Source organism: Amia ocellicauda, chromosome 9 (genome assembly GCF_036373705.1).
Source record: "Amia ocellicauda isolate fAmiCal2 chromosome 9, fAmiCal2.hap1, whole genome shotgun sequence".
Lineage (NCBI taxonomy): Eukaryota > Metazoa > Chordata > Actinopteri > Amiiformes > Amiidae > Amia > Amia ocellicauda.
This window is the reverse complement of record NC_089858.1, coordinates 11,998,094-12,012,193: the sequence shown is the minus strand read 5'-3', so window position 1 is coordinate 12,012,193 and position 14,100 is coordinate 11,998,094. Positions and strand designations below refer to the sequence as shown.

Here is a 14,100-nt window from a genome sequence, read left to right as displayed (position 1 = left end):
AGCAGGTTGCGAAGGGTTTGGCTCACTGTGGAAGGGGCTGTAAACCTTAACATGCAAAAGCCCTTGCAGCTCAAAAACAGCTGCAGTAGACCAACTGTTATTAAAGACGTAATTAAGGAATTCACTTAATTAAGTTTAATTGTAATACTTTACAAACAGTACAACCTGAGATCCAGTTCAACATAATTTTGTCATCACCCTGTAATAACATTTGAAATGTGCAGCAAAAGAGAGAAAAAAACACAAAAACAAAATCTCTTTATGGTCTGTTGTGAGGTTACTCTCCACAAGCACAGTGTTTACTGCACTAAGAAAATGCTTTGACTTTTTTATACTTCATGTGTTTTTTCATGAATATATGAACAAAAGATAGACTTAGCATCACACAGATGGTGCAGAAATAATCAAGTGTTATGGATCCAAGGAAAAAAGTGAAGTTTTTCAGAGTTTATTTATAGTACCAACAAACTTTGGTAATTTAGCAAATTTTCCGCATTAAAAATGCATTCTTAACAAGGTCGCAGTGAGCTTGTAACAAATAAATAGCACAACGTTGCTGATTGACAGCCTAGTTAAAAAACAAAAAACAAAACAAAAAAATATATACTAGTTTTAATTTCATAATTAAAAGACATACAAGTATAAGATCGTGTTTTTCTACTTTACATTGGGATTTTCTTCTCTTTAAATAAAGCTTTTTAGTTTTTGAAGTACCTTCAGGCACATGTTGTAGTTAAATAAATAGGATGCTTTCCACCTGCACATGCATGGCAAACCTGTTTGGGAAACGCTTCCACTTATATACACCCACCTGACACTAAATGACCTCCCAAATCATTTCTCATACCATTTATTTCTCTCTCGCTCTTTCTTTCTTTTTAATACCTTACATTTGTAAGGGTTAAAACTAAGTGATCAAAGAATGTATTTATGCTGAACATAGTGTAAAAAGAAAAAAAGAAAAAGAAAAAAGGAACATGAAGTCCAAACACCACATTTACATCTCAACATCTTACAATTTTTTTTAATTTTTTTTTTTCCAGCTTAATGTTCACAAGATAATGATGGGAGTCATGCAATAAGGGAAATGTGTCCAATCCCTGGCTTTCAGATGCGGTATTTGGTCTACTGACATTTAAAAATCAGTGGCATTTTGTCAACAAGGAGAGGAGGAGTTTCTAGTTTTCAGAAAGTCATATACAAATATCCTACAGATATGACATCTATAAAAAGAAGTTCTGTCTGAAAGCTTGCTAGAGTCTTGACATCCCCCATGCTGCTTTGCTGCTGAGAAGAAACTGGAAGTGCCCATCTCTCCACCTCAGAGTTCAACGTCTTTCTCAGCGCTTTGGCAAGGGGGCACTGGAAGAGGTCAATCATTGAATTTTGTCTATTTTCTTGTTGTTTTGTTGTTCGTTTTCCTTTACGAGGCAAACCTTGAGAAATATATGGCTGTACAGTTGTCCTGGAGAAAGTCACGACGTGTCCCGTCCCCGTCCCGTTTTCATGAGGCGAAATAAGAGCTCTGCATGGAGTACAGTCGGTCGATGGGGTTTCCTACCCGCGCCTGCATAGAGCTGACCTCGGAGGAAGCAAGGAAGCAGTCGCTGAGGCTAGTTAAAGACGTGTCACTGTCGATATCATGGAAAATTGAGTCGTTTCCTGAAAAACAGCAGGATGAAGCGTCAGAATGGTCAAAATAACAGTTTATTTACCATTCACAAAAAAATCTAAGACAATTATCACTTATCGTTACTTGATCGTGCCAGGTTTTGGGGTATTTTCTGATGTTACTGTGTTATATTAAAATATTGAGCACTCCATTATGATGGTGCCATGAATGTATGATGATATTTCACACTTCTTGCTCTTCAGAAACCCATTATCTGAGCATAACACCCATCTGTGGATGTGATGTTCTAATTGCATAACACCGCAATAAAAAATAAAATCTCAATAAACAAGCCTTCGACAAGCTGAAAAATAAGTGCTTACGGTCTGTTAGATTCCAGTGGGATAGGAATGTAAATGTGGAACAATGCCCAAAGGCTCTGGGAAAAGCAGTTAATTGCCACTGTTTGCCTCTTAAAAACTTTAATTTCGGGATTGTCTTCCAGGAGACATGGTAGCTTTATTAGGTACTTCAGGTCTAAATGACACCATTACATCAGGAAAGGGACAGTTTGATAGCGCATTCATTTTTAATGAGTTGACAGTGTTATTGGTTACTCTTGCAGCCCATAAAATTAGAAAAGGGAAAAAAAAATCAAGTGGTAAGATCAGAGATTTGGGCTTTACAAATGGGAAAAAAATAGCTTTTATAAATTAAAGGAGACAGAGGTCATATGGGGAAAGGAAGTTTCTTAGAACTAACAAATATCGCTCCGCTGTTTAGATGGTAGTCTAAAGCACCTTCAGTTCTACCTTGGGCTAAGCTTTTATAACAGGATTAGACTCACAAATTGCCTGTCTTGAGTCAGGGAAGGAACTCGTGCTGCTAAATTATTTACAGTGAGAGGTCCACAGAAACATAACCTGTATATACAAGTTTATCTATATGCACAGCCATAGCCCTAAAAATATATAATTTGTAGACTTTACAGTATGAACCATAAAGCATCTCAGTAGAAATAAAATGTATGTATTATCCTGTAAAGAATGTGGTATTGGATGCTATTAGAAATATTATTAATCATGGTAAGCAGCATAATAATTACTAGAATACAATAAATAACAACAACATAAATAATGTTGATACAGGTATTTAATCTAATATGATTTTTTTTCTTGGGGGTGGGTTATTATTCATTTCAGAGGTATAGATTCGATTAAAAATAGGTTGACAAAAGACATGAGAAAAATAAGGTTGTATAAGTATCATCATGTGTTCCAGCTTGCATATATGTACCACTTGGTGTCTTTTTCCTTCCACAGTGATTTGCAGCACCATGCAGAAGATAAATGAGCAGAATGCGGTGAGGGAACGATTTTTTATTTATTTATCTTCCTAAAACCTAAGGTTATATAACTGCAGGCAATGCAATAAGACTGTTGCAGCACTAAGGTGATTTGTTCTGTTTATGCTTCACAGTTGGAGGTATTAGATGGCTCTGACTGTGTTTTATTCTGTGTTACGCATTCACAGAAGTGTAGAAATCCTTTAAAGAGGTGCTGAAAAGGCACAGGAAAATAAAATACAAACTCTCGATGTCCATGAGCTCCTTTCAGTGTAATTGGATTATAAGGATTTTAGATTATTGTCTGCCTTCATTTATTCCTGGATTTTTTCTATGACTCACTGGACATGATATAAGCTATCACTATATGCTATCTGAAAGAGTGCTGAATTAAATGAATGCTTATATTTTCTTATTTACATCTTTCTCATTTCAACGCTGGGTTTATTGTACTTCCATTTTTCATCACCCCCCTTTTACCCCCCAATGTCTTGGGATGGGCCCAATAGGGTTCACAGCGCAACGACGGATAACTGTCACAAAGGATAACGCCGAATGCCAGCAAACCTCAAGCACAGGCGGAAATGATAGAGAAGGGTAGGAGGAGGGGGGAGAAAAAGAGAAATGCAGGACATGTTGGACTGATTTAAAACAAAACTCAAAGAAGAAAAAAAAAACAGTGGTCTGTGTGTTTGTGTGTGTGTGTTAGCTTGTGAGGGAGGTGGTGGTATTTTGTTAAAGCAATAACTAATTTAGACTACTGGGACTGGGATATCTCTCACACATGCGCGGGAGAGACCGGGCCCCGGCTGGCGGAGCAGTAGACGCTCACCATATGGGTTCATGTGGTCCCCTGGCATCTGCGGCGGGGTGAGGCCTTGCTGGAAGGGGTCTGTGCTGTAACCGTTCTGGTCCATCGCGACGAGCTGCTGCTGAGGTGGGGCCAGCGGGGTGTAAGAACTCATCATGCCCTCCATCCTATTGGACATGACCTCTGCAAGGCAGGAGAAAAGGGGACAAGCAAGCCGATGAATGACATCACTCAGACAAGAGGGTAGTGGCGGCGAACAGCACAAGGGCAAACTTGTGAACCCTGCGGCACAGCCAGTGACTCAGTCGGCAGGGAGCTGTACAAATAAGCTGTGTGGTTTGGGTTCGTCCCACCAGGCAGCCGTTTCAATGCAGAGTCTCTTAAAAGATGGCAGTAATTAATTTATACTGGGTTCCGGTAGTATTTTCATGGCATCTGTCTGGATTGTAGCGGAGAGCTGCTGCGGCTGTACAGTATTCGTGCAAACCAAACTAAACCCCCCCTGCAGAGTGTCAGCTGAGGAGAATCTATAACTCATTACCACATTCACTTTATCGTCATCAGCCTTATCAACACCAACAGGGTAATTCTAAACTGATATCCATTCACACGGGTCTCTCCACGACACCTTTCCAGTGATGGCAAACAAAAAACAACTGATTATGATACGACCGACCTCACGAAAAAAGTGTTGGGCACATCGTATGTGCATTACACCCAGGGCCGATACTGTGCTTGTTTCTATAAAGATCCACTGGAGTAGCAGAGATGACGCAGATAAAATAATAAGCAAAACAAAAAGAAAACGGAGTGGAAAGTAATATACAGACGAGTGGTAGCAGAACAATCAAGTTTATGACTCATGTGGATCCCACTCATTGTTTAAGTGCGTCAGTCTCTCTCTGCAATCTCGCTCCAAGCGTGAGCTCCAATGGGGATTCCAGCTCACATTAATAAAGCAGGGAGCGAAGTCCAGACCTCGGTGATGGTGGCTTAGAGACACTATATCATTTTTTATGGACAACCAGCCGTAAGAACTGTCACCTCGGTGTCAGTGACCCCCACAGTGTGAGAGTTTGCCCTGTATTCCAGCTGTAGTTTACACCAGGCTTGTACATTTTGAGTTTCTCTTGAGCAATATGCACTAGATACAGAGATATCTGTGGGACAGGAAGGTTAAATCACTGGCCTGTCTTGCAATATGCAGGGTCACACATGAATAAGGGATGGAGGTGTCTGCTCTTTAACATGCCCACATCATAAATATATCCACCTCCATATCTAAAGCCCACACGGCTCTGTTTGAGATGTTTCTTTGTCGCGCTTACTGTGTCTCCTAGCGCTGTTCCTGACTAAAACCATCTCCACAGCTCCTCATCTCTCAGAAGCCTTCAACTTGAAACTTACAATACATAGAAATGAAGCCATTGTAAGATGGCCCAAGTGTCTTTAGATCACCAGCAGCAGTTATCTTCAGCTTTGCGACATTCAGTATTTTTAAAGTGTGCAGTGTTCCTGTGCCCTGTTTAAAAAATAACCCACATTTGGTCGTCTTGGGGGGAATGCTTATACACAGGTGGTTTTTTAATTTACTTATCTGGTTTAATCCACATTTTCCTTTCCTTGGACCAATCACAATGCTTCACAATACATGCTGCCTCTTTGGCTCTAACGTTACGATTCTGAAATGATGGCTGAAAATATGTCATGTAAAATCTCTGTATTTACCTTGACCCAGTCTTTGGGAGTTTTGCTGTTCCTGCTGCTGCTGTTGTCTCCTGGCCAACTTCTTCATCTGTGTTTTTTTTTTTGAAGAAAAAAATACAATTTTAAAAGAAGGAACTAAAATAAGGTGCGGTTTTTTTTTTTAAAACAACTCGCCAACCCACTCTTGTAACATATCTATTTTCCACTCACCCCGCCATGAACTAGTAAAGGCACCAATCTGACCATAATTCATAATCGAAATTCTTTTGAAGATACAATCAAAATAGGAGGTGGATGGAGCCATAAGCTTAGCGCTGAAATAAATGTGTATTTAATGCATTTAAACTTTAAGGGCGTTCTGTGGAATGCTCCAAGCAGTCAGGAGAGTTATACTAGATAGCATTCAAGTTTCTTTTCCATTAGTTTTATCACAAGAGCTCTATCTTCACTCACCTTAGCCCTCTGATTTTGAAACCACACTTGAACCACTCGGACGCTGAGGCCTGTCTCGGCTGCTAGGGTTTCTCTGACCTGTGGAGGAGGACAGATCACAATGCATTTGTGTCTCAATCAAACACACTAATGAGATTACAGAAAAACAAATCCCTATTACACTTACTAAGGTTCTCTGAAGATCTTTTTTTGAGGAGGAGGGGGGTATGTGCATAATCTCAATGCAAAGCCTTAGATGCAATAATAAAATAAATAAACAAATACAAGATTTTCATGCTTAGTGAAGCCAATAAATCCAGTCTTTGTCATTGGAAATGCAATGGGGCCCAGACTGCACCCACCACCCCATCTTACCCAAGCCAAAGACTCACAACCCACTTCAAAGCCCTACTTTGACGTAATGGAGAAATTAAACGGAGGGGAATTTTACAAGGGTACAACTGTAGCCTCTGCAACATGCGATTCCTTTTACAGTTTTACAGTGTGGATTTGACTGTTTGGTAAAGGGTTCAGTTTTATTTTCCATGGTGTACCATAGTAAACCCTGCGCAGAAACAATGCGAGGACATGTAAATATCAAAGTGATACAAGAGACATAAATCAGAGCTGAGAAGCGGATGGCTTTGCTTTTAAACACGATGCACTGGGAACATGTGCTTGGAAGTTTTGATTTGTTGCCTGACTCTATAAGAGGATGAATATCTTAATGCTGAATGTATCTTTAAAGTCCCAGACTCAAGGCTAACAGATCAGATCAAAGACTCCTCAATATAATGAATTTTTCCTTCCTACTCTCTGTCTCGGGCCCTTGTTTTATTGCATCTAGGGCAGATGGACTGAGAATAACAGCAGACAAGGGTAGAGACACTTATTCCAAACACTTGTGGAATACTTGTCGCTATAAAGCTGCAGATTTGAGGCTTCTTTGAATGCCCCCCATGTTACTATCTCATCTGCTTGGCTTACAGCTGCGATCCTTGTACCAGCACTGGAGGAAATAAGACAGCATACAAGTGACCTCCGAAACATACATTTTGGATTACACTGTAAGTCCTCAGCACAATCAACAGAGTCAAGGCATTGTGGGAAGGAATCACACTAATCACACTGCACCTGGCCAGCCACAGGAGGCGCTGTTCAAGGGAGCACGAAGGATAGATCCACCCAACCTCCTCTGTTGCTCAGCTAAATGCATCTTATCCCTCAAAAGTGGCTAATGACATTCACACAGTGGACCTGGCCTTTTGACTGAACCCAAGGAGTTTAAAAAATAATTAGTAGTAGTATTAGAACAATTATTTTTTATCACTTAGCAGACACTCTTATCGAGGGTCATTTACAGTTGCCTCAAAATATACACATTTCCCCCTAAACATTTTACAACCCAACATGGGAGCAGCCCCAAGCCTCACCTTTCGGCATGGCTTGGAAGAAACTTCGAAGGAGGCCTTGAACGCGCGTCTCTGTTGTGTGGTCAGTATTGTTCGTGGCCGTTTTGGCCTCCTGGGGTCCTTGCCATCATCGCTGCCTTTCCCCTGGCCTCCCGAGCCCTTGCCGGGCTTGATGTCCAAATCTTCATCATCGCTTTTCACTGCAGATACAGTGGGTTGTATTTTATTTTCCTTGTTAAGTCATCAAGTTTAGAACCCTGACATGCTATATAAATGAGAAATCTTTTCTTCAATATTTATTTGTTTAAGCTTTCAACTGAATTCCTACAGACTATACATCCAGATGATATAATGTTAGACCCAAATGTCTATACAATGTGACGGTGAATTTATAAAGAAAAAAAAGCATGTGGTTTTAATATTTTGGTATCAATTTTTCATGAAAGGACGTGCTCTGCTGCACTACTCAATTTTTACATACAGATGTGGACGAACTAAGCACAATTTTTATAAAACTCTTTAACTGTAACATTGTTTATTCAATCTGCACTTCTGCTGCTGATTTGCTCTTAGTTTTAATTTGTGTATGAATTGCAACTATATATTTTTTTTTTCAGCATTTTCTAAATAGTTTATAGAATTTCTCCAGCAATGCGAAACATACAAGGTCTGGTCTGGTGTAGTTTCAATTCCAAAAAGCCAATGTAATTCACCATTTTAAACATTACAACTGACAGGTTTCAGTCACTCACTGTAAAATACATATCCTGACATATATCTGATATATGAAACAACTTACCTATCGTCTTACAAAAATAATTGTAACACTTTGTTGTTGTGATTGACAATGAAAATTAAGACGAAAAAAGAAAAAGACTGAATATGAAAATGGGCAAGGGTTCTCAGAAACTACCTCTGGGAGCTGACAAGCCTGAGAACACTAACTTATTTTTTTATATTAAGAAGATCTTGCTGCGTGATCATCTTTCAGTTTAATAAGCACCTTTTTATAATGATCAAAGTGTGGCTCCGTCACTTTAATAACCCTGCCACTATTACCTTCTTAATGTGCCATTTCAACTAAACGGTTTGCTAAGCTTCATAATTATTACAACCCTGTTGAGAGTTGTTTTTATTGTCCAGTGGACAGAAATTTCATTACGTAAGAAACGCTAACAGATTGATTTAAAAAAAATAAAACTTAATTTTTGCATACTTAAAATCATATTCATATATAAGATTCCCTAGAGTATTAATTAGACTGTTTTGCAGTTTAGTAAACCCTTTTCAGAAATTGTTACTTTCATTAGTCAATAGAATCTGAATAGAATTTTATTAATAGAAGCTCAAGATCATCTTTAAAGCACTATTCAGTTAATTTACATATGTGGCTGTTAAAGGTATTAATATTAGATTCACGCTAAGATTTAAATATCTGTTTTTAATACATTAGAAATCAAAATCTTTTCAGTTTCCATAAATATTTGGAAATGCAAACACCACATGTGGGTGGTTTTGCTTTAAGTCATCTGGTTCTGATATTTTTCTGTAAATAGTACAGTAAATTCTAATGCGCTGATAGAACCAAATTTTAGTTCATTTCTGAGGTTTTCCTGGGTTAACTTTTGTGCATGTACACTATTCACCTTAAAAAGAAAAAAACTAAACAAAACTAAAAAAAAATGAAAAGTCTTATGTTTCACTGGACAAAGAAAGTGTAGAAGTAAAACAAATATTCCAAAAAGCTGACACAGGCGTACACAGATGCATTTGACAAATTTCCTGACATTTGTCTCTTGTTAAATAAGAACCAGATGGAGTTGAACATAAAGGCTTGGCCAGATGCCTCATTAAGTAAAAAATATGCAGAAAAAAAAGATAACAGCCCAAGTAACATTTACACTGTGCGTAACCAGCAAAAAAACAAAACAACGTATGTTTATCATTGTGATACACTGATTTAATTATTTCCACTGAAGTCTGCCCACAGCGTGGCTTGTCATTAATACGGTGTGGCTTTTCTGTGTCATGCTTCCACTTCCTTAGCCATAAAACTTGGGCCTGGTCGGCCTCCTAACACCCATTTGATACCAGTCAGGGCCCGAAACACATACTGAAGACACAGCTTGTGTCTTACGGGTGTTTAAAATGCTTCTCTGTGGCAGTCAGACGACCTCTCACCTGAATCAGAGTCATCAGGGCTCACAGAGCTCAATAAGTCCTTCTCTTTCTCATAGTCGCTTTTGCACAGGAGCTGTCCGTCTTTCAGGACAAACTCGTCCCCCTTGCGTAGCTGCCTGTCACAGACGCAGCAGCAGAAGCAGTTGAGGTGGTAGACGCAATCGAGCGCTCGCATCACGAACTCTGTCGGGGCAATCTTCTCCATGCATCCACTGCACTTTGTGGCGAACAACCTGGAATGGCACGGGAGAAAATGCATGAGGTGACAGGAGTGCGGAGTATGGTCAAGAACAGAGCAATATTTTAGGGCGTCGGTGTTGATGAAAACAGACTTTTCCTGAAGGTTTACTAATATTTTCAAAGTTAACGTTCAATGGCTTTTTCCCACAAAAATAAGCCAAGCATATTTACCAGCTACAAATACAGAAGTAGGAAATAAATCTTTGCATCCTTGTTTTTTTTCTCTCTCTCAATGCATTTTAGTCAAATTGTGTATTGTTTCTCTGTGTCTTGAATGTTTCTTTAAATGTTTGAATGTGTATGTTTGAGCAATTGTTATGCCACCGTTGAAGCATCATTATTGGATTTCAGGCAGCTTTAGTTAAGCAAATTAGCCTTGTCTGTCAAAGCTTGTTTTGATAGAGAGGGTTTGAAGGTTTCTCATGTCGACTGATTTGGTGGGAAGGCACTGAGCCTCTCCTTTTGACAGCAGTTCATCTGTAAAACTGCGACAGATAACCTGAGAACGGTTCAGTAAAGCTCAATTGTCAGGACCCACTGGTACAGAGACAACAGCATTTACCAAGGACAGCTTTTTAAGACAGTGTTAAGTGATTTGAGATGGTCAATTTGCATTTTAACAAAAACACCACGATGGGTGGCAAAATACCTAAAACATAAGTTTTTTTTTCCTCTCTCTCTCTCTCTTCAAGGCAATTTGTGTCCTATTATCCCAATTACAGTTAAAAGTTTTTTAATGGTACTTCCTTTGTCCATGAAAGACCAATTGATATGCTGCTGCAGTGCTTTTTAAAACATGAAAACAAATACAGTGTACAGTGTAGGCTTCAATTGCAAGCCACAGAGCAAAAAAAAAAAAAATCAATGTTTGGGTTGTCTCACGTCACAGTAAGGTAAGAACAATTTCTTACTAGATGTTGGTCCTGTAAAAACATTTGGAGAACCAAGTTTGTTCTGATACACCCAATTTCGAGAAATTTACAGTTCGGTAATTTCAAGACGATCAATACCATCTTACTTTGCTTGCATTTTCCTTTTGATCTTTTGAAATGACACTTCAGAAGCTGATACATATCTTTTTATATAAAGAAATGAAACCTACAAACAGTACTGTACCCAACACTAAGGCCTTTATTGAGGGTCTTTTACGCTATTTTTATGCAGCACTTCCAGCAGTTTTGGAGATGTAAAAAACAACAACGTAATGGCCCCAGCCAAAGGAAGCCAGTACAAAGATTTTATAGGCAAGGATATCCCACTGAAGTCAAGACCTGTTCTCTAATCCTTACAGACACATCCACGGTTACATGATCCATCGTGTCTTCCTGCCTTGGGTACAGCCATCTGGTGTTTAATATGTACAGCTGATTTATTATCTATTGCCTAGTTATCTTGCTAAGGATTTGGACCTCGTACTTCCTTGCAAATCAGCACACACTCTGTTTACACTTACAATGTCCTGACAGCCTGTATTATACTCCTTCCCCCAGGACTCTTCATTTCCTTCTCTGTATATGCAAACATGTTTTAATTGTTTTATTATAAGCCATTAATTAGTAGCTGAAAGATTTCAGTGTGGCACATAAAAAAAAATAAAAAATAAAAATAAAATGTGCTGTTCACATTAAGTGTGGTTGAAGAGGCTTGTTACTCGGACACCGCAGTGATACAAAGGTAGTCCTCTCAGTGCAGTTCGCCGGATCACAAGGCTCCCCACTCTGTATGATCAAGTTGGGCCATAAACCAGAATTTATTAGCTCCTTGTTTGCACTGGTCTGCAAGACAGCTGCTTGCTGCCTATCTATCTGTGCTTAACATCTATTTCATTGCATGGCTTGTGAAAAAAAGGGTACATTATAAAATGATTGTTTGAAGTCATTGCTTAAATCTAAGTACTGCACATGACATTGATGAATCACATGAGCAAGGGCAAAAAAGAAAAAAAAGAAAAAAAAACATTATATTTTGCATTGCAAATATCATTGAAAGAAAAAGTCACAGATGAAAACTGATAGCGTAAATGCACTTTGCGATCCAGTCAAACACAATGGCTGCATTCAGTTTTGAAACTGGTTATTTCCAACTTTTTGTTTCTTTTCATGAAATTAGAGTTATCCCTATGCAATCTGTCAACGCTTTAGACAGATTAGTGCAGTTCAAATTCTTTGATTCTGTCTTTTATAATGAGAAATACATTTAATTAAAATATAAAACTAATACCAAAAAAAAAAAAAGATTTGGGGAAAAAGGACCTAAAAATAAAAACACAAACTAATAACAGGGAGGAAAAAAGTTTACTTTGCTGATACTGATATGTTCTTTTTAAACAAAGACGAAAATATAAATTCTCTTATTTGTGCCAAGACAATTGCTCAATTTGGGGAATGCTGTTGCTATTTTGAAAACCGGGATATAAATGTCCAGGGGGAAGAAGTAGGATCAAGTCGCAACTCAGGACAGAGAATTAAAACAATCTCTCATTTATACACATCACAGACGTGGGTTCCTGTTACCTCTTGAGGACTCAGGGTTTCCACTCCCTCCCTCCCTCTCCGGAGCACAGCAGCTCAAAACTGATGAACTGAATGTGTGTCTGCCTGCCCTGAGAAAAGCTTCTGATGGCTTGCCCTAAACATTTACAGGCCGACATACATAAGTGCTGATATGCTCCCTTACACCTGGAAGTGCAAATCACATTTCACACACAGAAGCCACACAACAACAACATTGTGAAGAAGGATTACACTTATTTGAATGAACTGCAAAGCTAAACTTTGGATAATGTATGATCATATTTCCCACTGCTTGCTTACAATTATATATAATTAGTGGAATAATGTATTATTACACATTTAGCGGGGTCATTGGTTAATCATTATGTTTAAATCAAAAGATTTTTCCTTTCATCATCTGTTTAAAAACTGAAATTTCACAAGAGTATGCAAAAACAACAACAAAAGGATTGTAAATATTGGCATAAGATGACTTTCTTAAAATAAACAGCTTCTAATTGATAATATTTTAATATTTTAAGAGGATTATTATCTGACTATGGGAACACCTAAGGGATAATCCTTAAGAACCTGTGGTATGTTTAGCAAACAAGCTTAGTCTTTCACTATTAAGTCTTTCAAATTAAGAAAACTTGGTGCAGGAGGATCTTTTGTTCATATTTATTAAAAAATATTTCATATATATATATATATATATATATATATATATATATATATATATATATATATATACACACACACACACAAACACACACACATACATTTAGAAATAAATGAACAGTTCACCATTGGCTGAGAAGTTATTTTCTTTCACGATCTCAACAGCATGATCAGAAACAATTAACATCACATTAGGATAATTAAGGTTAAATGCATCCGGTGACAAATCACACTCCTACAAATAATAATCAGGACAAATAATAAAGCAAGAGAGGCGTTAAAATCTATGACTTATGGAGATAGTTTCATAAAGCGTAAGAGGCATGCTAATATACAGCTGCAGCCTTCAAAAACATGACCATTTGCACTGAGACTGGCAGAGCTTCTCCAGCAGGGGGTAGATTGCTGCATTTCCCAGTTACATCATCATAATTTATTAATTTCGTGGACAATAACACTGCACAGAAAGAGCGCCATACTATTATTGGAAAAAGAAAGAACAGAAAAGAAAGAAATCATACTGAACACCCCATGGTGGGAACAATATTAGATACACCAATGTGTCCATTAAAATGAACCTCAAGACTCCTGATAATGATGACCTGCAGGTTTCAATAGCTCCCAGCCTCACAAACCATCACTACCAGCCCCTCGCCCGGTAATGGCAATAATAAGCTGCTGGTACCAGAAGAGAGGGCATTCAAAAGGACGCGGGCACTTGCTTGTTGTTCACTAACATATGATCAAATTGGATATGATCGACTTCTGCTAAGAAAATATACTGACATTCCTCAGAGGAGATGGCATGGTGTGTAAGGATAGGGAGGTGCAAAAGGGAAAGAGGGATGTGCTTTTCTTTCATTTTTTTGTTGATCTTCCATCCATTCAGGATTGTTAACCATTACCGGGTGCTCTCAATCACCCTAAGTTACTTCAAGACATTAATGAACGCTGCTTAGCAACCTTTTTGTTGCAGTGTTAAACAGAGCATAGGATAAAGACAAGCAATGTCATCACAGATGACATACATAACTCATATTTGTTTTGCATTTTTAACCTCACCAATATTAACCACCAATTCATTCCGTAACAATTTCTGCAGCAATGCAAATATGACAACAATCTCTGTGTGCTTGAGGATGAGAGATAATTTCTGCAGATATATTTGTGATAAACACACCTGGCTA

General features: G+C 38.3%; 1 protein-coding gene across 2 annotated transcripts in view; it reads right to left on the bottom strand.

The window, feature by feature from the left end:
* Positions 1-427: 427 nt before the first annotated feature.
* The window catches only part of LOC136758616 (LIM/homeobox protein LMX-1.2), a 73,346-nt gene continuing 59,673 nt past the window's right edge, over positions 428-14,100 (bottom strand). For both annotated transcript variants that reach the window (XM_066713152.1, XM_066713153.1), the window contains 6 exons: positions 9,501-9,733; positions 7,341-7,519; positions 5,929-6,006; positions 5,497-5,563; positions 3,790-3,951; positions 428-1,662 (listed from right to left, as the gene is read on the bottom strand). In XM_066713152.1, the coding sequence (XP_066569249.1) occupies positions 1,505-1,662; positions 3,790-3,951; positions 5,497-5,563; positions 5,929-6,006; positions 7,341-7,519; positions 9,501-9,733 (877 nt within the window). In that variant the 3' untranslated portion in view covers positions 428-1,504. The remainder of the gene's footprint in view (positions 1,663-3,789; positions 3,952-5,496; positions 5,564-5,928; positions 6,007-7,340; positions 7,520-9,500; positions 9,734-14,100) is intronic.